A 21,518-nucleotide genomic window follows, 5' to 3' on the forward strand; every position below is an offset into this window, starting at 1 on the left:
AATATACAAGTTTCACTTTTTAAATGGAATTACTGAAATCAATCTACTTTTTCATGATATTCTAATTTTATGACCAGCACCTGTAGAAAATGGCATAAGGAGTGAACCATGAATGCTTTTTAGAGCACATACAAGCTTTAAATCTCACTACACACGTTGACAGGTTAGGTGTGACTTGTGCAGCTTGTTAGGATTTTGCAGAATGAAGGTTGAAGGTTTTTGCACTTTGCCCTACATTAAAGACTCACCTTAGGTGGTCTGACTTTTAATTCGTTTTTTACTTATCTGTAATGATTAGTTAAAATCATAAAATGTGAAAATAGTACTTTTAAATCTCTTTGTTTTGTAGGTTTTTGCTATTACTTTCTTTGTAACTTCAATGGGAAGTGTCATAAGGTTATTAAGCCAGAGGCCCATCTTAACGTGTTGATATGATAGTGTTTTAAATAGGAATACATCGATCCACATTTTTTCCTCTTTTCTAAATCTGATACTCAATTTAGGAGATCTATAGATACTGTTCCTATACCAGAGCTTTGTTTTCTTTATTTTTTTTATTTTTTAAAAGTCTCTATAAACATTGATATGTATCAATATTCGAATGAGTATCCCTAAAGCTAACTTGAGTTTAGTATAAGGTCAGAAAAGAAAGTCTTCAAAACATTAAATCATCTTTAAAAAAAACAACAGCATCCTGAAAACAAATTTGCAATTATAAGTTTTCCAATTGACTGTATCTATTAAAACAAATACATTTTTACTGATTAAGGAATTTTTAACCTAAATTAAATGTCCTATAGAACCAGACTGAATACATCTGTTCCTGTGGATCAGGAACATTTCGTCGATACCTGACCTATAATTTTCTTCAGGTTTAGGACAGAGTCGGGTATTAATATCGGATCTGTCCATTTCTAGTTTTAAATCTATTCTTATATTTTTGGGAGTTTTCTCTGACTTCATTTTTAATCGATTAATCAATACAGAAAATTGCTGTTTATGAGTCTTCTTCTGTCAGTAACAACATCCACCTAAGGAGATAGACCCAGGATTGTGTTCATTAAAATACAAAGCAGGTAATCCGTTATTTCATAACAATCGTCAACAGTTTGATGTTACTAACAGAATAAGGAAGCTGGAGAACAGTGTGGAATAGAATGAATGTGTATTTCCAGCATAAGGATTGTGACTCTGTTTTTGTTGGATGCTCAACACTTTGACACATGTGCTCCTGTCACCACCTGGTTCCACGATCTAATGTTCTAAAAGCACAAACAGCCCTGTGATCTTACTGAATACTTGTTCAATAGGATCCATGAGTTATCTAAAACGGGGATTTCTGATTGTATAATTATCCTGTATCTATAATCAGAATGGGCTATACAGTTATTGGAGGTCTGCAAACAAATGTCCCCTTTAGCAGAAATCTAATTTTGTTGACATCAAAGTAGTATTTTTGGGCGACAGGTGGAGCTCAGACGTATGGTTATGGTTATGGATTCTTTATTGTTACACTTGGCTGGATTGTCTTTATTTTGGGTTTGTTTTAGTTTATGTTTAAAAAGCAAAGAGTTTTACTATATATATCTGCACCCAAGTTATTCTCGTCCGTGCTTTTTGCAGTTCAATATCTGTATAACCTAGCATGTTTTTACTACAAATTGAAGAAAATCACAAAATGAGGTAGATAATAATTAAGACTTTATTCAGTAGCTAAAACTTTGATATTAATATGTGAAATTATGGGTTTGTAACATTATTTTAAAACTGAAGATCCTAAAAACAAATCAATCTATCCTAGCAGACAGGCAGTGGAGACCGACGTGGCAGTCAGACCCTCCCTCTCCATCATGACGGCTCACCCTTCCCCAGTGACAGACAGGTGAGCATGGAGCCGGTCTTTTAATATGTTTGTCTGCAATGAATATGCATTATTTGTGTCCAAACGGTGAGCAACGACTCCGCTTATGCACTGATTTTCTGTCTAAATTATTGTCTCTGAATCCCTAAAACAAATCTGTAATGTGTTTTGCTTATTGCTACCCCAGTAACACACCAACACATCCTGCTGATTCCTCTGCAAAGGGAAGGTGAACAAGACAGCAATATGTTATAAAACACTGGGTTTAATTAAGGACAGCAGCCTGTGTTTTAGTGTTTATGAATAATTTATGTACCTTCCTTTCAGTGTTTTTCTGGAAACTGGTTGTTTTGCTCCAGCAGATCTGGGCTAGTCTGTGGAAGTATTTTTAGATAAATCAGAAGCACTTTGGGCATCCAGAGGCGTACTGGCTATGACTGCAAGATGATGCAGCATATGGTTGGTGTATCTCCTGACGTGCTAAAATGTAAATGTCGAGTCTTGAAATATTTATCTTTTAAATTTTTCATTTAAAACTAGCGTTGGTGCAGTGCAAATAAATCAATTACATATTATTTGCGGATATAACGCATAATAGAACAGGACAATGTCTTTTTAGGTGAATATTTATGCACTAGGTTCTGCCTTTAGGGGAAATATAATGATGTATTTATACCCTAGAATCAGCAAACAAAGGTTCTGGTGGCATCACATCTTTTTTCCCATCTCATGGTTCTGTAACACTTTGACATCTTTGTCTCCTTTGTTTATTTGGTCACTGGAATCAGTTTTCTTAGTATAAATGAAATTGTAAAGAGATGTCAAACTGTTGATCATGATTCATTGATGTTAATGAAGTCTTTCACTTTTCAGCTTTTTCTTATTTTTCTTCCAGCTCATGTCTTGTCTCTCTGTATCTCACTCTCTGCTTTCTCTCTCCCATCCATCTTTACCACACTTGACCAGCTTACTTTGGACAGCCTGGCTAGACCCCCCACCCTCCCTCCACTCCCTCAGCACTATTTCACTTTCATGGTGTTGTTTTTTTCTCATTGCTCTCTGTGTTCCTCTCCTTTCCCCACCTTTCGTCCCGACTCTGCACTGACGGGGTCAGATGCTGGCCGGGATGATAGCAGAGCCCGCTTTTCTCTCTGAGTATACTATCTTTGCTCTGGACCATTCAAACCGACCCAAAACGGCCCAGGTAGCCAGTGTGGTGAGTTTGTCCTCACTTCCTGCCTCGTCCTCCTGCTTCTCCTTCTCCTCTTCCTGTCCCGTTCCTTCCTCCCGTCTTCTGCGCGTTTGGGGAATCGTTAGAGGACTGTGTCTCGAGTAGGGACAGCTTGTTCCCTGTTCCCGTTTCCTTTTGGACTTAGCAATAAGAAGGCATCTCACACAGTAACCCGGTCCTGCATCTAATGGGATTTGTGGTTTGTATTGTGGGATAGGTTCTTCTGTGCGTTGTGTCCTGTTTTTGTCATTGCCCGAACCTTTCAGTTGTCTTTACCTGGCAAAAAAATTAAGAACCCCTTCTTTGTTTTTTAGTACATTTAGCTGCTTGTTTTTTTAGGCCTTCCTAACATCCTGCTATATTTGCCTTGTGGCCTTTGTCCCCAATCTCCAGGTCTGTTTATTTGGAAAATTTACATTTCCTGTAGAGGTCAATAAATTAAATTAAACAAATCTCTTCCAAATAAACAAACCCAGTAGGTTCTGTTTGATTTAGTGCCTTAAAGTTTATATGATTTCAGGTGGAGAAACATTACAGATTACATTTTGAGTTTACAACACAAAGAAGTCAAATTTGGTTCTAAACCACTAATTATGATTTCTATTTAGCATGATTCATGAGCTGCTATTAAAAATAAAACTACAGATTATATGCAAAACACTTGTGTTATGTCCATTATGGGTAAGAAGACCTGTCTCTTCCTGAATGGCTCACAGTGTTTCAGTATTGAACATTACTTGTTTGGTAGGCAGACAAACAGTCTCCAGGCTACATAGATGTGAACTCTATCTCATTGTGTACAGTGTAAACAGATTCCCAGCAGTAGGTTTAGTACCAACTGCCTCTGAAGACTTGTCTGTTTAGAAGACACATTTAGAAAAATATTGCTTTCAATTCTGGTTGATTTAGGAATGTTTCTTTAGATTTTCTGCCTTTGGCTGGAATGATTGTTGATATAAGGAGAAGAAGTGACATGACACATCAAACGTGCACTACCTGTAAAACAGGTTTTTATTTACTTATTAAAAAAAGACAAATAACAAAATGTTAAACTGTCCTCAAAAATTTCGATAAACGGATGTCTTTCTCTGCTGATGACTTACATAACCGGCGGGTAGACCCGTTTCTGAAAGATTTTCATGGTTTGGATTTCAGAGTGACCTGTTGGTGTCAGGGATGTTACTGTGTTCATTGGCCACCCCTGGTCAATCATTTGCCATCCCTGTGCCCCCTCCTACCAGGTGATTGGTTGTTCCTCCTGGGGTTTAAATCAATAGCCCTTTAACAAGCATTTCTTCCCATTTTTTTACTGGCTGATCCAAATTTAAGGTCAGTCATAATGATGTCTAATTTTTTTTTATATCATAACCCAGAAAAAATGTTTGCACAATCTGTACAATTTATAAATAGATGTAGGACATGTTAACCGAAAAAACTAAAAATAAGATGTTTCACAAATTCGATAGTAATTTTACTATCGAATTTGTGAAATAATTTATCGTAATAATTTATAGTAACGTCACTGATGTTTACTCCAGTGAAGAAAGCCCTGCATTGAAACTCTAACTATTAAGTGCTCAAATTTGATGCATAGGCATATTTTAGAAAAAAAAAAAAAGACAAAACAACCTTTTTCTTCTTTCCAATGAACTGTTTTGTAATTGTTTAGAATAAGTCTGTACATTTGATAATTCCCATTTTGCCCTTCTGATGAGATGATTTTAATTCAGCAGATAAGAAGCCAGTAGTCTGAGTTTGGATGTTGTGCAGTGACCGCTTGGACTTAGACAACTTTTACTGTCATTTTGTATACACAGAGTGTATAAAACAAAATTTAATTTTGTATAGCTTTCATGCAATTTCCATTTCTTAAAGGGCAGTAGTGATCAAATGTGAACAGTGTTTGAGAAAAAAAAAACACATTGATATGGAAGTTCAGAGCATTTATATATGGTGCATAGCTGCAGCTATCAATTCAATTCATCTCATAATTTCTATCATGTTTCTTCAACATTATGTCTTCACATAATGTTGATTTCTAAATCACTTCCAGTTGACCATTAAACGGTTTGCACTACAGAACATTTTTATAGTTTTTTTATGTTTGTTCTTCCAAATGACCATCATGCCTCAGAGGGTTAACTTTAAATTGACTTTCTGCTTGGTAACGGAGAATTTCAGTGTACTTCTATGGTGCATGATTTAGTGATGTGGTTTTAATTTTTTTTTTTTTTTTAACTAAAAGATAGATTAATTGATTTTCTTCAGTTATACACAAAAATAGCATGAAAGGGCAGCGAACACCTCAGTGTGGGAACATTTAATACTAAAATATTTTAAAACAATCTCCTAATTAGTGCAGTTAAATTTTGTTTCGTAATCTATTCCCCTGTAATCTTGTTTAATATAGTGATACAAATTGTGCCTTAAATGTCTGCTCACAAGAATTTTGTATTCCGTGTTTTGTGTGGCTTAATTTCCCCTAAATTTCAAACCTGGATTGTTTTACGTCTAAAACCTCCAAAAAAGCCCCTCCCTTTGAGAGACATCCCTTTGAAGCCCGTCAAAGGCCTTGCCTTTTATGAAGATCTGAAGATGAGTTTTGAGTTAAAATGGTAAATGTAACATAAAAAAATGGTTTTATCATCTTTTTTTGCCTAATATAAATCGAATATGTATCTGCATCAATCAGATCACCATAAACACTGATTCTGACCTCTAAATAAAACTTTCCCATTATTGAAGACACTATCAGTACCTCTGCAGTGCAGTCGATCCACCACACAACATATCTTTAAAAATAAACCCAGCTAGTTTCTCAATCCAGAAAATCCTATCATGATCTGCTCTAAGTACACGTTTCCCACAGGAACATCTGCAAAGGTACACCACCCACTACAAACATTTGTGTGTAATTAATCATCAGCCTCTGTGAAAATAACCGCCCAGTGCAAACACGATATTGGCTTAAAGCAGGGGCAGACGCTCCTCTGGCTGTGATTGGTTGTTTTTACTCGTCCCGAATTATTCTTTCCAGATTGAAATACAGGCAGTATGCGGGACCAATTGAAGCAGTTTTTTTCACAGGTTACATATCACATGTACTGCTGTCTGGACATAGGGACAGTTTTAGCCAATATGCCAAAAAATGATTTTTAAAAACTTACAGACTTCAGCTTTAATAAGTGAGAAGGTAAATAAACACAAATAAAATAAAAAAAAAATGCATTTATTTGCTTTGTAACCTATAGAAGAAGGGATATTTAGGAGCTGGACAAGTGAGGAGAAGGGTTGCTTTCTCTGAAGCTGATAACAAATCGATCAAACCAACTAGGCTGCTATATATTCACCTCCTTCTGTTTTGCCTTTGTAATATTCTAATACAGCTTCACACAGCACTGCCAAGCATCTCTAATTCAAATACCAGCCCTCCTACCTGACTTTAACTGTCTGTCTGAGCTCATGGCTGCTCTCTATAGTACTGTTTTAACCCTTTGTTTTAGTTTCTTTTACAGTAGAGATGCCTTCTTTTTTGTATTTAACCCCTCTGTTTTTCCAAATTGCATGAGGGTACCCATTGCCCCTGCATTGCTCCCAGCAATACTAATATTGCTCCCTTCAGAGTAATCAGGGAGAGCCACGCTGGGTGTGGATGACTAATTGGCCCAGGTTCACTGTCACGGCTTCTTCCTTTCTGATCATGTGTTTATATCCTTCAGACTGCCTCCAAAGGACTTGGACGATCTCCCAGAGGTAGCATCAATGGAGATGAAAGTGCTTCTCCTCATGTATGTTTATATGTCCTCCATGACTTTCAGCTTATTACAGAAAATGTGTCACACGCCCCCTAATGTTTTCCCTTTCATGCTGTCAGCAGAGAGAGGAGTCGCAGGCACAATCGTTTGCGCAGAAACTGCAGCTGAAAGTTCCTTCAATGGAGTCACTGATTCGTAGCGGTGCCAGTCGGGCTGAAAATCTGTTCCGCTCCTCATCTAAAGAAAACCTGGTTCGGAGCCCCTCACATGACTCCCTGACACCTTTGGGAGAACATGAGCCCTCGGGGGCCCCAGCGTATGACCCGCCCTCAGATATCGAAAGCGAAGCTGAGGAGCCACCAGGGAGCGCAGAGGCTCTTTCTAAAGAGCAGTTGGTGCACCGGTTGCTTCAGGTGGAGAGGAGTTTAGGGAAGTACAGAGGAAAGTACTCTGAGGTGAGACACAGGACTGGCTCCAAGGAAAATGAAAATCCTAAGCATGAATAGGAAAGTAATCTTTCTTTTTGTGCCCATTTCTTTGTTGTGTAGCTGGTGACTGCATACCGCACAGTGCAGCGAGAAAAAGAGAAAACACAGGTATGTTCAACTTAAATACAGTTTTAAATCATTCTTGTATGTTTTTTAAAACTATTCAGAAGTTTGTTTGTCCTCTACGCAGGCCATCCTCAGTCAGAGTCAAGATAAAGCACTACGCAGGATAGGGGAGCTACGTGAGGTACTTCTGTTTTAAATGGCTAATGTCTATCTAATAATCACAGAAGTTGCACAGCTAAGTTGACTTTGCTATTTCTGTGTCTTTGTTTTTAGGAGCTACAAATGGACCAGCAGGCCAAGAAACACCTGCAGGATGAGTTTGATGCTGCACTGGAGGAGAAGGACCAGATGATCACTGTCCTTCAAACACAGGTGAGGAACCTGTGAAAAATACATTTAACAGGAATTTTTTCATTTTAGGATAACAGTTTTAATATATATTATTCAGGTTTTTGAAAGTGTTTTTTAAACTCAAAATTGAACCTAAAACTTGCCAATTATTATTTATAATTGCAAACTAATTTTACAAAGTTGTTATAATTTTTCTGCGGTAGAAATATAGCAATGACCGTAAAACATGAATAATCAACATGTTGAAGATTTTTGTTTATTTTTCTCTCTGAAAGGTGGCCTTATTGAAAAAACGAGTTAAAGGAGTTTCTGATGAGCCTCTTCCTTCTGAGGCTGAAGCGGCTTCAGATTCTACCTCTGCTGCTGAAAGCCCATCAAAAGAACAAGGAGTGGAATCAGAGACACATGAGGGTAAGCAGACTCTTGATAAATCTCTCTACTCTTTAGTAAATATAGTCCAACTATGAAGGTCTTTGACCTTTCTTCCCTGCAAAAAATGTAAATCTAAGTAAGTATGTTTTTCTTAAAATAAGTGCATTTTGTCTTGAATTAAGCAGGTAAGTGAGACTCTTTGCCAATGGAACAAGACAATTCACTAATAATACTACTGTGCCAATGGAATACTAATTCCATTGGCAGATCATCTTATTTACCTACTCAAATTAAGGGATAATTCTCTTATTTTAAGAAATTTCTACTTATTTTTCGATAATGTTTGCAGTGTTTGAAATTTTTGATCAAACTTCTTCATTAAGGTTAGGTGCTCTCTTTTATTGTGTGTTTGACCGGTGCATTTGGTTTCTCTGAGCAGTAGAGGGCAACAGTGATCCAGCCAAACTCATGGAGGATCTTCAAAAAAGGGTTAAGAGGCAAGAAAACCTGCTACACAAGTGCAAGGAAGTGATGCGGACACACAAGGAGCGGAGCATACAGCTGAGCAGTGAGAACGAGGCTCTGCAGCTGCAGCTGCAGGAGAGACTTCAGGAGTTGGAGAAAATAAAGGTGCTCAAAAGCAGTACAATTCAAGTACAAATTAATCACATTGTTTTAAGTCAAACAGAGCTATGAAGTTCATAAACAGCTGCATGCTGTCAAATACTTTGTTGTTTTAAAAAGATTTTTTTATTGATCGTTTTTTACTATATTTTAGGTCTCTATAAAAAAAAATTGCAGTTATTTAAATGAGGATATGGCTTCAAATGACAAAGCTGTGTTGGGGTAATGAATTTCATGCTTCAAAATGTCTGCCAGAGTCTTTTCGGTTCAGTGAGAATGTGACTCCATTATCTCAGTGACACAGTGGATAGCTGTGGTACTCCGTGTCCAAACATCCAGATTCTCTGGCCAGTGTCCATGGCGAGGGGTCGTGTCATGTCAGCTTGACATAACTGAACAATTGTTTTCATTAAACTCAAAACATTTTGCTTCAGTGGTATGTTTGACTTCTGTTTCTTCTCCATATCTACCATCATGTTCTGCAGCATATGATAGCAGCTGTTTACAGCTGGAAAACACACTGTCCTGATAGACTGCCAGTCTGCTGCCGCAGGTCGTTTAGATCTCATTTATTTCCATGGTTTTCCCGGTCCATTCTCTGTGCAGTTGTTTTTTTATTTTTTGGAAAGGAAAGTTTAACAGGTGTAATGCCTTCTGAAGCAGCTAGACTAGAACATATTTTACAGATTAAAGCCCTTTTAGAAGTCCTGTTCTCTGATATTTAATGTGAAGGCCATGTAGGCCTGTAGCAGCTTAAGTCCACTAAGCCTCCTCTACTGTAATCACTTGTAAATCTGTGGTCGCACAGAGACATAGTTACCACATGTGGACACTGTGCTGTAATTTTGGTTAAGTTGTCGGTTTAGCTGGGCTTGTGTTAGCTGGTTTGTGGGTGAGCCAACCTTGGAGGTGCAGAAAACATCTTATTTTAAAGTTCTCTGATCAGAACCTATACAGAAAATGAGTTGGACTGAAGAACTATGCTGGTGCTCAATATTGATCTATTCAACTGTCCAATGTTTTATGTTCAAAGGATGTGCATACTACAGAAAAGACTAAGTTGATCACTCAGCTACGGGATGCCAAAAATCTTATTGAGCAACTGGAGCAGGACAAGGTGGGTGAGAAGCTTTTACTTTTTTACATCTTGATTAAAGGGTCTGTAGCTTAAGTAAGTATGTTGTTTTTCCTCAGTCATTGGCTGAATAGGTTGTACACAGTGATCCACCATATTGTTTCTCTTAATCTTTGACCTCTGCTCTACGTGGTGTTGAAGCACTCAGACATTCACTGTGATGCATTTTGGATGTCAAATGCTATTAACAGCTTTACTTGGGTGTAAAATTGCAGACACACTCAATGCATTAGTAAACGTTTTTTATTATTATGGTTGTATTTGAAGATGCACTGGTGATGTTTTTCCTAAGTACTGATGTGCAGTCATACTCTGAAAGAAAAATATTTTTTATTTTAATTTTTTTTATCAGTCAGAGTCATCAAGCTTATTTTGGTTGGTTGATAATTGGGTTGCATCATTGCATATCACTACATATGTTAATTTAGTTTAACATTTTTCCCAGGGAATGGTTATCGCTGAAACCAAGCGGCAGATGCACGAAACTCTGGAAATGAAAGAAGAGGAGGTTGCACAGTTACGCTCCAGACTCCAGCAGGCTGTAACCCAGAAGGAGGAATTACAAGAGCAGAAGGAAAAGGCTGAGAAATCAGGTTAGGGCAAATCAAGTTTGAAATCATACAACATTGTACCGCTTTAAATGGTAACAGTTGTTCATGTCCTGAAGCTTTTGAAGAGCTAGAACGGGCTCTGGGTGAGGCTCAGAGGGCAGAGGAGGCCAGAAAACAGCTGCAAGTCCAGCTGGAGGAGAGAGTAAAAGAAGTAGAAAGGACAAGTGAGGAGGAAAGGAAGAATCTTCAGCAGGAGCTCACAAGAGTTAAACAGGAAGTTGTTGCAATAATGAAGGTCAGAAAGTAACTTCTGCTGAGTAGTCATACTTTTATCTTTCTCCTGAAGGAGGTCATTGGTTTATTTAATGTTAGAACTTTTTTCAATGTTTTTTAATATTTTGCTCCTCTAAAAAATCATCATCTTGTTTCTATGAATGCATGTTAATTTTATAATTAATTTCAGAAATCTTCAGAGGAAACTGTAGCTAATTTGGAAAAAGCCCACAGCGAAGCTCTAGCTGCTAAAGAAGAGGAAATAAAGGAAAGAATCAGCAAAGCAGTGGTTGGTGCCACTTTCTTTATTTATAATTGAAGCATCATAATGTGAACAGACCTAAGAAAGATCTAAATGTCAAATGATTCTGTTTCCCAGGAGCAATGTAAAGTGGAGTTTGAGCAGTTATCTAAGGAACAAGAACAGCAGGCCTCTCTGGCAATGGAGGATGCAGAGTTACAGAAGACCGCTATTAGAATGGAAGCTGATAATAAAGTGAAGGAGATACAGCTGGAGCTGGAGGCTGCCAGAACAGTGAGTTATGCTTTTCTTATTTTCAGTGTTTAATTTTAACTTTAGGTGAAAAAAACAACAACAAAAACTCTAAGACATTGACATTAAAAGTTTAAACTTTCAAAACAATTTTGTATAAAATTGAAGATCATATTTTAATGAAGTAGTATTAAGAGTCCTTTTCTTTAATTTATCAGTAAATGAAATGGCTTTTGACATTATGCTAAATACAAAGTTTACTCTAAAACATGACATGTGCCCAGTTTTTATTTTGTAAAATAAAAAGAGAAAAAGTCCTATAAGGCAGCTTTTGCTGCCAGATTATTATTCGTTCAATCGATTATGAAATCAAAGGAATGATTTGACATAATGTCTTTGCAATGTTTTTAAACTTAAACTGTTTTTTTTTTTTTTTTTTGCTATTTACAGTTCATTAAATCATTTTTTTTTTCAAACTTCGATACTTCGGTTTATTGAGAAATGCTACTTTATTAAAAATGTATTTTTTGATTAATTCAAAAATAAAGACCATAATAATCAAACACCAAAATAACCAATAGCTGCATACCTAATACCTTCTTGAAATGATCTGACTATTTGATCTGACTTCCTGCAATAAATGTGATTGCAGAGGATTTTGGAGATGGAAAGCTCTGTTAGCAATATCTCCCAAGATGAATCCAGTTTGTCTCAACAACTTTCCATTCAGTTGGAAGAGCTGAAGAATAACCATGAAGAGCAAATCGCCGGATTAAAAGCAAAACAACAGGATTTGCTAGAAAATGAGAAGGATGCTCTAATCCAGCAGCATAATGCTGCTTTAGAGGATATCAAGGAGAAACACAGAGTGGAAATGGAGACCCTCCTAAAAGATAAGGAGCTACAGTTCCAGGCTCATGTTGAAGACATTAACCTGAAGACTTTGGAGAAACTGGATGGGAAGCAGTCAGAGTTGGAGGCCCTTTCTGCTGAGCTTTCAGAGGTTTTAAACAGTAAACAAAGTTTGGAAGAGAGGCTGGTGGCAGCTCAAGAGAGCGCTAAGGTAGCTCTACAGGAATATGAGCAAAAGCTTCAAGAGCAGGTGTCAAAACACAGTGCTGAGGTTGAAAGTATCAAACATGAGCATGAGCAATCTATTGGAGGGGTAGAGAAAACTTTGAAACAGGAGCTTAATGCATTGAAGATTGTTCTGAGGGAAAAGGATAAAGAGGTTGAAGAACTTCTTCTTAGAGAGAAAACAGTACAGGAAAAAGAACATTCCACTGCAAAAAATCTAGAAATAAAGATTAGGGAGATTGAAGAGCTGCAACAGAGTTTATTGCAAACTCAGCAAGAAAACACAAGCTTGAAGGAATCAAATGCTCAGTTAAATAAGGCCTCAGAGGATCTGGATCAGTGTCAGAAGAGTTTGGCAGAGCTGAAGGATCAGTTGGAAATTGCCAACAACAAATGTCAGGAAAAAGAGAAGATGCTCCTAGAAATGCAGAATCAGTTAGAAGAAATCAAAGAGAAGCTCTTAGAGAAGGAGAGAATATATGCAGCAGAGCAACAAAAACACCTAGAGGAGCAAAGATGCCTTAAGAAACAACTGGATGATGAAAAAGCTGCTCATGAACTCCAGCTAAAAAGCACTATATCTGAGATGGAATCAAAGATGAAAAAACAGGAAACAAAGATGGAAAAGGTAAAGCAAAAGGCCAAAGAAATGCAGGAGAGCTTCAAGAAAAAGCTACAACAAAACGAAGAAAATATGAAGCAGGAACTCGCAAAAAAGGAGGTGGAACTTCAGCAGAAAGAGCAGCAAATCCAAGAAAAAATAGTGGAGATGGCTCAGAAGAGCTCACAAGGCCTCAGCAGTGCTGTATCAGATCTGCAGGCAAACCATAAAGAAGAGCTAGAGAAACTGCACACAACCCATAAGCAAGAGATGGAAGCACTGGGGCATCGTTGGCAAGAGAAACTTGCCCTGCAGGAGGAAGAGCTAACAGAGAAACATTCACTCAGCCTTCAAGAGAAAGCTCAGGAACTGGAGGAAACATCTCAGCAACTCAGCAGAAACCAGACGGACTACCAACAAGTGCTGCAAGAACTTAGAGATCTAAAGGAGGACCTGGCAATCCGTGAAACTACTGTGCAGAAGCTGCAGGAAGAACTTAATGAAGCAGCAGTTAAACTGGAAAGTTTGACTCAGGGAGAAGCACTGCTAAAGGAGCAAATCGAGACGACGGAGAGGAACCTGAACCAGGCTCTGAATGAGAGAAACGCCCTTCAAGATAAGCTGAAGACTGCAGAAGAAGAAAGTAAAGCAAGTTTAAAGACTCTGTCTGATAAGTTGAATGAAACGGAGGAACAGCTTCAAGCACTGAAAACTTCCAGAGCAACAGACACTAAAGATATGGAGAGTAAAATGGAGCAAACTTCTGCACAGCTGCAAGCGAAGGAAGCTGAATTCCAGCAGCAGTTAGATATGATCATCAACAAAATGGACCATTATTGTAAGGAGGTTCAGTCTAAAGTAGAGTATTCCTCTGATGAACTCAAACAGCGAGTAGAATGTCGCGTTAAAGAGCTGAATGATAGACTGCTGTGCAGTCAGGGGAGCCTGGGGCGCTTACAAAGCATTTTCCGTTCCAAGTTGGATAGAATATGCACTTTAGAGGAAAATCTCCTCCAGCACACAGAGGAGAACAAGAATCTATGCATTTCATTAGAACACATGACTGCTCAGGTAGATGTTCACAAAGAGCATATCAAAGCCTTAACTCAAGAGAAGGAGAGCAGCTCTCTTTCAGTCAGCCAGCAGCTTCAGGAAATGGAGGAACTGAGCGAAGCAAACAGAACCATGTTAGAAAACATGAAAACAAATGAGTTGCTTATCACCGACTTGAAAAATCAGCTTGCAAGTAGCATGCAGGACAAGGAGGAAGCCATAAGCAAGCTGAAGGAGCAGTACGAGAAGGAGAGACAAGAGAGCATGGACAGATTAGAGCAGGAGAGAACGGCTGCATTGGAGCAGGCGGAGGTGCTGAGGATAAGCCTGATGGAGCAGGAGAAGAAGGCCGAGGCAAAGTGCAACCAGAATGAAGACACTGTTAAAGCTCTGCAGAACAGGCTTGAGGTGCTGGAGAAAGAAATCTCAGAAAAGAATGAAGCTCTGCAAAGGTTGTCGGCAAGTATTGACAATCAATCCATCAGCAAGTCTGAGATGGACCAAGTGTTGAGTGAAAAAGAGCAGAAAGTCAGTGACCTCACATCAGAACTTAAAAGCTGCATCAGCCGACTTTCTGAGCTTCAGGAGACGCTCGACCTAAAGAAGACAGAATGCGAGCAGCTCACATCAGAGCTCAAACAGCAGCATATCAGCAGGGAGAACGAGAAGAAGGAGTTGGTGGAGCAGCTGCATCATGTCCAAATGCAGTGTGCTCAAAACGGTAATTTAGAACAAGAGATGGTAGAAAAATTGAGCTCCCTTGAGGAGGAGAACAAAAAGTGTAAACTTGCACTGGAGAATCAAAGAGAGGAATTTGAAAGGATGAAAGATGAGATTAACAAGAGCAAGGAGGAGAGTCTCAAAGGAACTGAGGAGAGGTTATCTGCAGAGAGCGCCCGGAAGATATCAGAGTTGAAAAAGAAAGCGGAGCAGAAAATTAGTCAGATCAGAAAACAGTTGACAGCACAGCTTGAGGAGAAGGAGCAGACAATTAGGTCTCTCCAGAGTAGCCTGGAGGAAAACAAGAGCAATGAGACCTTGAACAAAAAACAAGTGGAGACCTTAGAGGAAAAAAACCGATTGCTTGAAGAAGACCTTGTCAGGGTTAGAGAAGAGCAGGAGAAAATTCTGAGTAACGAGAGGCTTGAGAAAGAAAGGTCTTTAGAAGAGCTGAGAGTCGAATATGAAGACAGGCTAACGTCTCTTCAGAAGGAGGCCGCGCAGCAAGTGGAGCTCAGACAAACTGAAACGACTCTGCATGAACTCCAGGCAAAGCTAAAAGAAGCAGAAGAGCAAAATGAAACCCTCCTCACAGAAATAAATCGTCTGAAAGATGAAATGAGTGAAAGAGATGCTCAGCTAAGCCAGCTTTCTAGTAAGGTCCAGAACTCTTCAGAGCCTGAAGTCCAGGTGGAAAGTAGCAGCTTGAATCAAACAATGAGCGCCATTGAACATGAAGTAGCTAACCACTCTCCTATGCCAGAAGTGGAGGATGTTGATGATCAGACTTTGCAAACTCTTAAAAGCAAACTAAGCCATATGAGGAACGAGAAAGAGAGGATCCAGAAGGACTTTACCAGGTTACAGAAGGACATGAGACAGCTGAGGAAGGAGCATGAACACGATCTGGAGTATCTGAAGAAAGAGCTGCAGGAAGAGAATGAGAAAAGGCTAAAGTAAGTCTCTATCCGTATTTATGCACCATGTGTTGCTGGATGCTATTTTTCCAGCTGCATTTTCACCGTCTGCTTTTATAGGGTGGAGCTGGAAGATGTGGAAATGAAGCACAACTCTGCTATAAAGCAGCTTATGAGGGAGTTCAACTCACAGATGGCTTTGAAGGAGAAGGAGCTCGACTCTGCGGTGAAGGAGACCATAGGTATCACAAGTTTCCCCGCTGTTCATCAGATTAAGTTTACAGGGATTAAATAAAGCAAAAACAAGATGCTTTCAGCTTCAGACAAATACTTATCAAATAGAAATCAATCAAATCACGTTATTGTACAAGAAAATTTTGAAGATAATTGGTGAAAACATTTTTGTAAAAAAACATAATTATAACTTATGGTAGCTTCAAACTTATACGTTATCTCTGCGTTCTTGTTTTTCTGCACCCAGCCAAGGCCCAGGCTGTGGAAGCTGAGCTCATCAGTGGTCATAGAGACGAGGCCAGCCAGCTGAGGAAGGTGATTTCCCAGAAGGACGACGATCTGCAAAGAACCGTGCAAAAATATGAGCAGGTTATACAGGTAGGTTAGAAAACTTCAAACATTGCTGTTTCTCAAAGGCCACATTTGTTTTTAGAGTGACAAATAAGCTTGAATGTATGATGGTAAATGTCGATCCCCTAAAATATTTTTTAGCACAAAGATTGTACTGTAACTTTATTCATATGGATGGGTACAACTCTGGAAGATCAGCCAGCTTCTCTCTGCATCTTATTTATCCATCTTTCTGTCTCCACCTTTTTTATATTTGTCTTTCTGTCTCTGTCATGTTTCCAGTTACTTAAGAACAGTCTTGAGTCTTATTTTCAGAGATTATTTAATATTAGGTTAAACTTTGAGGCCTTAACAGAACACCTGCTTATTACACTGCATACAAAACACTTGGTTTAATAACAAGATCATGTCTGAAGACACTCTGTTGGACTTCCTTCTTATTGAGGTTTTAAATACCATTTTTATTTATTTTTTCTTCACAAGTCTGGACTCCTTAGTGTTGGTCTATCCAATTCAATTAATTAAAGTTGTCATTTAAAGTAATAAATCTTGAAAAGTTTCGGGGTTAGAGAGTTTTTGCAAGGCAATGTAAAGGAGGGAAATCTAAGGTCAGCTGACATAGTTGAATTGTGAAGTTAAGATAACAAACAGGAAGTGCCTCAGTTGCTACTCCTGTAACTATTTATCTGTTTTTAGGATCGAGAGGAGGAGATGGGAGACAGAGTTTGGCAGGTTCAGAAACAGCTAGAAGAGCTTCAGTCACGCTGCCAGAGCACTTCAGAGGTAAAACCTGGTTTCAAGCATCTGCGTCACAGTCTAGTGATGCATCAGGGACCTTTGTGCTGTTATAGGAGGGTTTATAGCTGCAGCCAATATAGTCTCTTATATATACATGCCACAAGGGGTTTAGACAAAACCTTTCTGTTCAGATCATAAGTCACCTTTCTTGAGCTGCAATAAACATTAATGGTGACATAAAGTTACTCTTTTTCTCAGCTCCAAGACTAAAGGCTGAAATACGCGAATGTAGTTCTGAATAAAAGCATTTCAGTGCACATTAAATTGAAAGTTGAAATTCAGGTTAAAGAGCATAGCAGTTCAATAAAGAGGAAATCTGTCCAAGAGTTGCCTTCTCTTTGAATGGCGTCTCTTTGCAGTCTTGTGGCTGCTCTCCAAAGGGCGCCGGATGCTGCAAGGTTGCATTTGAATCGCTTAGGAATGCTTTCCTTACGAAACGGATCCTGTGAGGCAGCAGTCAGCCTCTTCTCTGGTCTCAATTATTATCTCACCAGCTTTAGATTTATACTGCCGAATGCTCTGATGCTCTATACGCTAACTGGAAAGTGTCCAGTAATGGCTCCACAGAGATGTCTCCAGGTGCAGTTAGAACAGTGCAGAGGTTTTTCTTACATGAAAAAATATTTTTAGCAAAAATAAACACCAGATATAATATTGCTCTGACTGCTGCATTTTTCCCAGTTGAAGTCATCGGGACTGGATGGATGTGTGCCAATGAAGGCCTTTCCTCACCACAGACAGATGTAAAGATCTGTGCATCCATACATCAGTTAATAATCCATTATTAGGTTATCCATCATTCATTTGTACATTACACATCTATCCCTCTATCCAGACAATATTTATACACCACCATCCATCCATTTTATATCCGTCCATCATTCATTTCAGACCCAGCCATCCATTTGTCATCTGTTGTTCAACTCTTAAGTTCATCCATCTGACTTTCTATCAATCTGTTCAGTCCTGGTTCTACTTTTTTGGTGTTCTTCTGAACCCTTTCCTCATCTAGTTGATTTTGCTTTGCAGTTTTGCCCACTGATAATTTTACGATTCATTATGTCAGATAATGTTAATATCTCCAAGGTTCAAAATGGAGACAAACTTTCATTTATTGATCTCATAATTTATATGACATGTCTGACTCCTCTTTTTGCCTATACAGGTTACCCCTGAGGACCTAAAGGTAATTATGCTAGTTCCAGTTCTCCTTCTGTAATCGTTTATAGAAGCATTATATACTTTAAATGTGGAAATTTAAAAACAATAAAGGTTTATTTATTTTTCCCCTTGCTCGTCAGAAAGACATTCATCCTCTGTCGCTTTGATTGCAGGCTCAGCTCGCTGAGAAGACGACTCTCCTGAGCGAGGCTCGGCTGAAAGAGCAGGAGTTTGTTGAGAGGGTAAGAGTCAGCGCTGCAGTGGGATACCCAAAGAGGAGCCTGTTCCCAGAAACCTGTGGCCTCCGGCAGAAACACAGAGTGCTCTCCTGCTGCATCGATTTAATTGCTCAACACATCTGTTTACATTTGATTTAACCCTGTAAACAATCGGAGCAACACCTCCCACCGATTTCATTTTTCAATAAACATCCCCTAATAATAGCCATTAAAAGCTTGTATCTCAGCTAACAGATTGAAAGAAATTAACCCTTAAAGGTCACAAAAATAACTTGTTCATGTTTTTCTTTCTTTCTGTTAGATTAACTCTCTTGAAGATAAGATCAAATTTCTCCACCGCAGTCCTGTTGTAACTCATCTTGGGGGGACATACAAAGGTAATCTTTGCATCAGCAATTACTCCTACTTTATGCTCCAACTTCACTTTAGATGATCCCAGCAGAAATAAAGTGAATAAACAATGAGAAAGATACAATAAAATGGGTGGAATACTTCACAGTGTTAGCCAGAGGTTTTCATCCACTAATGTCTATAATAATGTCATAACAATTAATTGCCTGTATTGATGGTAGCTTTAAATGACCTGGTTTGTCTTCTATAGCTTTAATCAAAATTGAAACATTTTGGAACAAAACACCCTGTCTTAGTTTGAGGTATCTTGACCCAAACTGTCAGCTCTGAAGAAAGGAAATTTTTTTAGGGTATTTAGAAATAACAGTCTAATTCTATTCAAGCCTTTCATGACCTCCTGTAAGTCTAGTGTCTGTCGTGAAGTGAGATTACATTAGTAATGTAATGTTCACACTAAAAAAGAAGCCCTTTAGTCCTAAAATAACCTTTAAATTCTGAAATTTGAAACTACTCACATTAACAAACCAAAAGCTTTCTGCAAATATTGTAAATGAAACATGAATTGAGTTGTTAGGAGTTTAGATGAAGATTTTGAACCTCAGAACTCTGAACTAACTTTTAGTCATGGGGTGGTACAGTAGTATCATGGTGGTTTAAGGGTTTGGTTTTCTTTTTCCTGCCAGTAATACCAGTGTATCATGCAAAGTGGATGAAATTATGTAGTGTATTAAGAATTGTATTGACAGTCTTAGTGAAGGTGAGTATATTTGAGATTGTTTATATAATTTTGATCCATTGCAGATTAGATTAAATCTGCCCTTAAATAATAATTAATTCATTAATTAAAGTTCAGCTCCACTTTTTTTTTTCTTCAAAGTTGCACCAACATCCCAATCTGGAAAAAATAATTTATGCTGATGAGTGTAATTGAAGGGGTGACTGATGCTGTCCAGACCACTGTTAGGAGTACTCCGGTTATTTTCAGGATCCACACACTCAAAATGTGCCTATATTTGCTGCGAATATAAAGCCCTGAAACAAGTTTCTTTATGACGTGTCTGTTACTAGATACCGTTTTTGCAATGAAGTTTTATTTTAGTTAAGAATTATAGTTGAGTAGTCTGTATAAACTTTAATGTATGCCTTTAATTGACTGAGTAGAAGTCTGCAGTATTCTCTGGTTTATCGTAAACTTGGCAGTATTTGCAGACACTGAGGGAGGGCCGCTGGTGTAATAAAGAAGGTCTGCTGACAGGGAGTTTGGGGGTGGTGAAGAAGCCACCTTTTTAAACATAATGGGTTTTGCAGGCCATGTGTTTAACTTTACTGCTGTATAGACTATTCTAAAGTCTTCTTTATTAGGAAAACAAATTATGTCTATCAGTTTATTTTCTATATGTTTGGCAGATTTACAAGCTTCCTTTTATTCTGTAAGTTCTCCATTAGGTATGTTTAGAGCACCCAGAGCTGAGGTCTTAGGCTGCTGATCACTGGTTTCATGAAGCAGTGATTGGTTGGGTAGTGAGCTCATCCAAGGGCAGGAAAAGGTCAGGAGGACAAAGGCTACAGGATTTATCGGAGACCCCTTAATCCGTGTCAGAGATCAAAGAGTAGTTTGGATGCCTTCTTCCCTTTTTTCCTTCTAAATGCAAGGACATTTATTAAATCTGATGATGGTTGCTCTGAAGCAGAAAGCATGTAAGTGTTTTTGTTTATTGAAGAGCTGCTGAAGCTGCAGGTAAATTGTGACTAGATCCATCCAAACTGTAAATTTAGCCCTTCCCCATCCTGGTTATTGATTAACAATTGTAGCTCAGGGGGGGAATATTTAATTAATAAAATTCAGAAATACACATATATAAGTGACAGACTTAATATTTGAAAAGTAGAAGTTTACTCTTCAACGCAGTTTCATTTGAGGCTTTTTTCAATCAAGATGGAGCGATGAGCTCAATTTTATATATACATTAATAGGAAGGTGATAAATGTGTAATAGCAGATTTATTTTCTTTTTATTGACCTTGTTTTTTTTGTTTGTTTGTTTTTTATAAAACATGCTCCTCCATTTGAACCATGCAAATCCCTTTTTTTCTCATTGCAGATCCTGGAATTAAAACCCCAGATTCTCTGTCAGAGTCTACAGAGATTGAGTACTTGAGGAAGGTGTTGTTTGAATACATGATGGGACGGGAAACAAAAGTAAGCCTTTATTTTATGAGTTCTTTATTGTCTCGGATCAAAACACATTGAACACCCAGATATACACCCACTGAAAAAGTCTTTATATTGAAATTATTTCAGTATAAAACCAAATGAATATTATTTGAGAGAGCAGTTTAAATGCTGCTCTCATGTCAGTCGGATGCTGGATACCAGCAGTAATTCTTTGCACATTATATTTATCCACCCAGATGTTGTAACTTACCTTAAAGGTCCAGCTGATAGAAGGTCTAAATAAATGTGACTCTACCAAACTCCTAGCCCAGCGAACTGTCCCCATCCGCCAGCAGCCAAAATAATTTTTGCCTGTGAGTGGTCTAGCCTCGATCAATGCCCCAGGCCCTAAAACTGGCGGGCCAATCACAACGCAGAGATGTGTTTAGAATTTTTGGGTGCAAAGCGGGCGGGGTTTTTAGGGCGTGAAGACAAAGCAACAACTATTGAACAGTTCTTGTTTGACTGAGCTTTGGAATCAGTTTTAGACTTGGGGTTTTCGTTGAAACGTGAGCAGGAAGTGGCTCTACACTCTTTATTTTTAAGAAGGATGTTTTTTTTTTTTTATATATATATATATATATATATATATATATATATAA

The 21,518-nt window shown here is 38.3% G+C and overlaps 1 protein-coding gene across 8 annotated transcripts in view; it reads left to right on the forward strand.

The window, feature by feature from the left end:
• Positions 1-21,518, forward strand: part of golga4 (golgin A4) — a 24,412-nt gene that overhangs the window by 563 nt on the left and 2,331 nt on the right. The window contains exons 2-23 of one of the 8 annotated variants that reach the window (XM_015394146.1): positions 1,802-1,882; positions 2,976-3,077; positions 6,812-6,880; positions 6,967-7,302; positions 7,396-7,443; positions 7,526-7,582; positions 7,675-7,773; positions 8,028-8,163; positions 8,564-8,754; positions 9,782-9,865; positions 10,329-10,476; positions 10,551-10,729; positions 10,898-10,996; positions 11,087-11,242; positions 11,853-15,607; positions 15,689-15,810; positions 16,050-16,180; positions 16,850-16,936; positions 18,117-18,137; positions 18,286-18,354; positions 18,653-18,728; positions 20,804-20,901. In XM_015394146.1, coding sequence (XP_015249632.1) covers positions 1,802-1,882; positions 2,976-3,077; positions 6,812-6,880; positions 6,967-7,302; positions 7,396-7,443; positions 7,526-7,582; positions 7,675-7,773; positions 8,028-8,163; positions 8,564-8,754; positions 9,782-9,865; positions 10,329-10,476; positions 10,551-10,729; positions 10,898-10,996; positions 11,087-11,242; positions 11,853-15,607; positions 15,689-15,810; positions 16,050-16,180; positions 16,850-16,936; positions 18,117-18,137; positions 18,286-18,354; positions 18,653-18,728; positions 20,804-20,901 — 6,144 coding nt within the window. The remainder of the gene's footprint in view (positions 1-1,801; positions 1,883-2,975; positions 3,078-6,811; positions 6,881-6,966; positions 7,303-7,395; positions 7,444-7,525; positions 7,583-7,674; positions 7,774-8,027; positions 8,164-8,563; positions 8,755-9,781; positions 9,866-10,328; positions 10,477-10,550; positions 10,730-10,897; positions 10,997-11,086; positions 11,243-11,852; positions 15,608-15,688; positions 15,811-16,049; positions 16,181-16,849; positions 16,937-18,116; positions 18,138-18,285; positions 18,355-18,652; positions 18,729-20,803; positions 20,902-21,518) is intronic. The other 7 variants (XM_015394149.1, XM_015394150.1, XM_015394151.1 and 4 more) reach the window with 7 other exon arrangements.

The sequence above is a fragment of the Cyprinodon variegatus genome, unplaced genomic scaffold, assembly GCF_000732505.1.
Source record: "Cyprinodon variegatus isolate N-32 unplaced genomic scaffold, C_variegatus-1.0 Scaffold674, whole genome shotgun sequence".
Taxonomy (NCBI): Eukaryota; Metazoa; Chordata; class Actinopteri; order Cyprinodontiformes; family Cyprinodontidae; genus Cyprinodon; species Cyprinodon variegatus.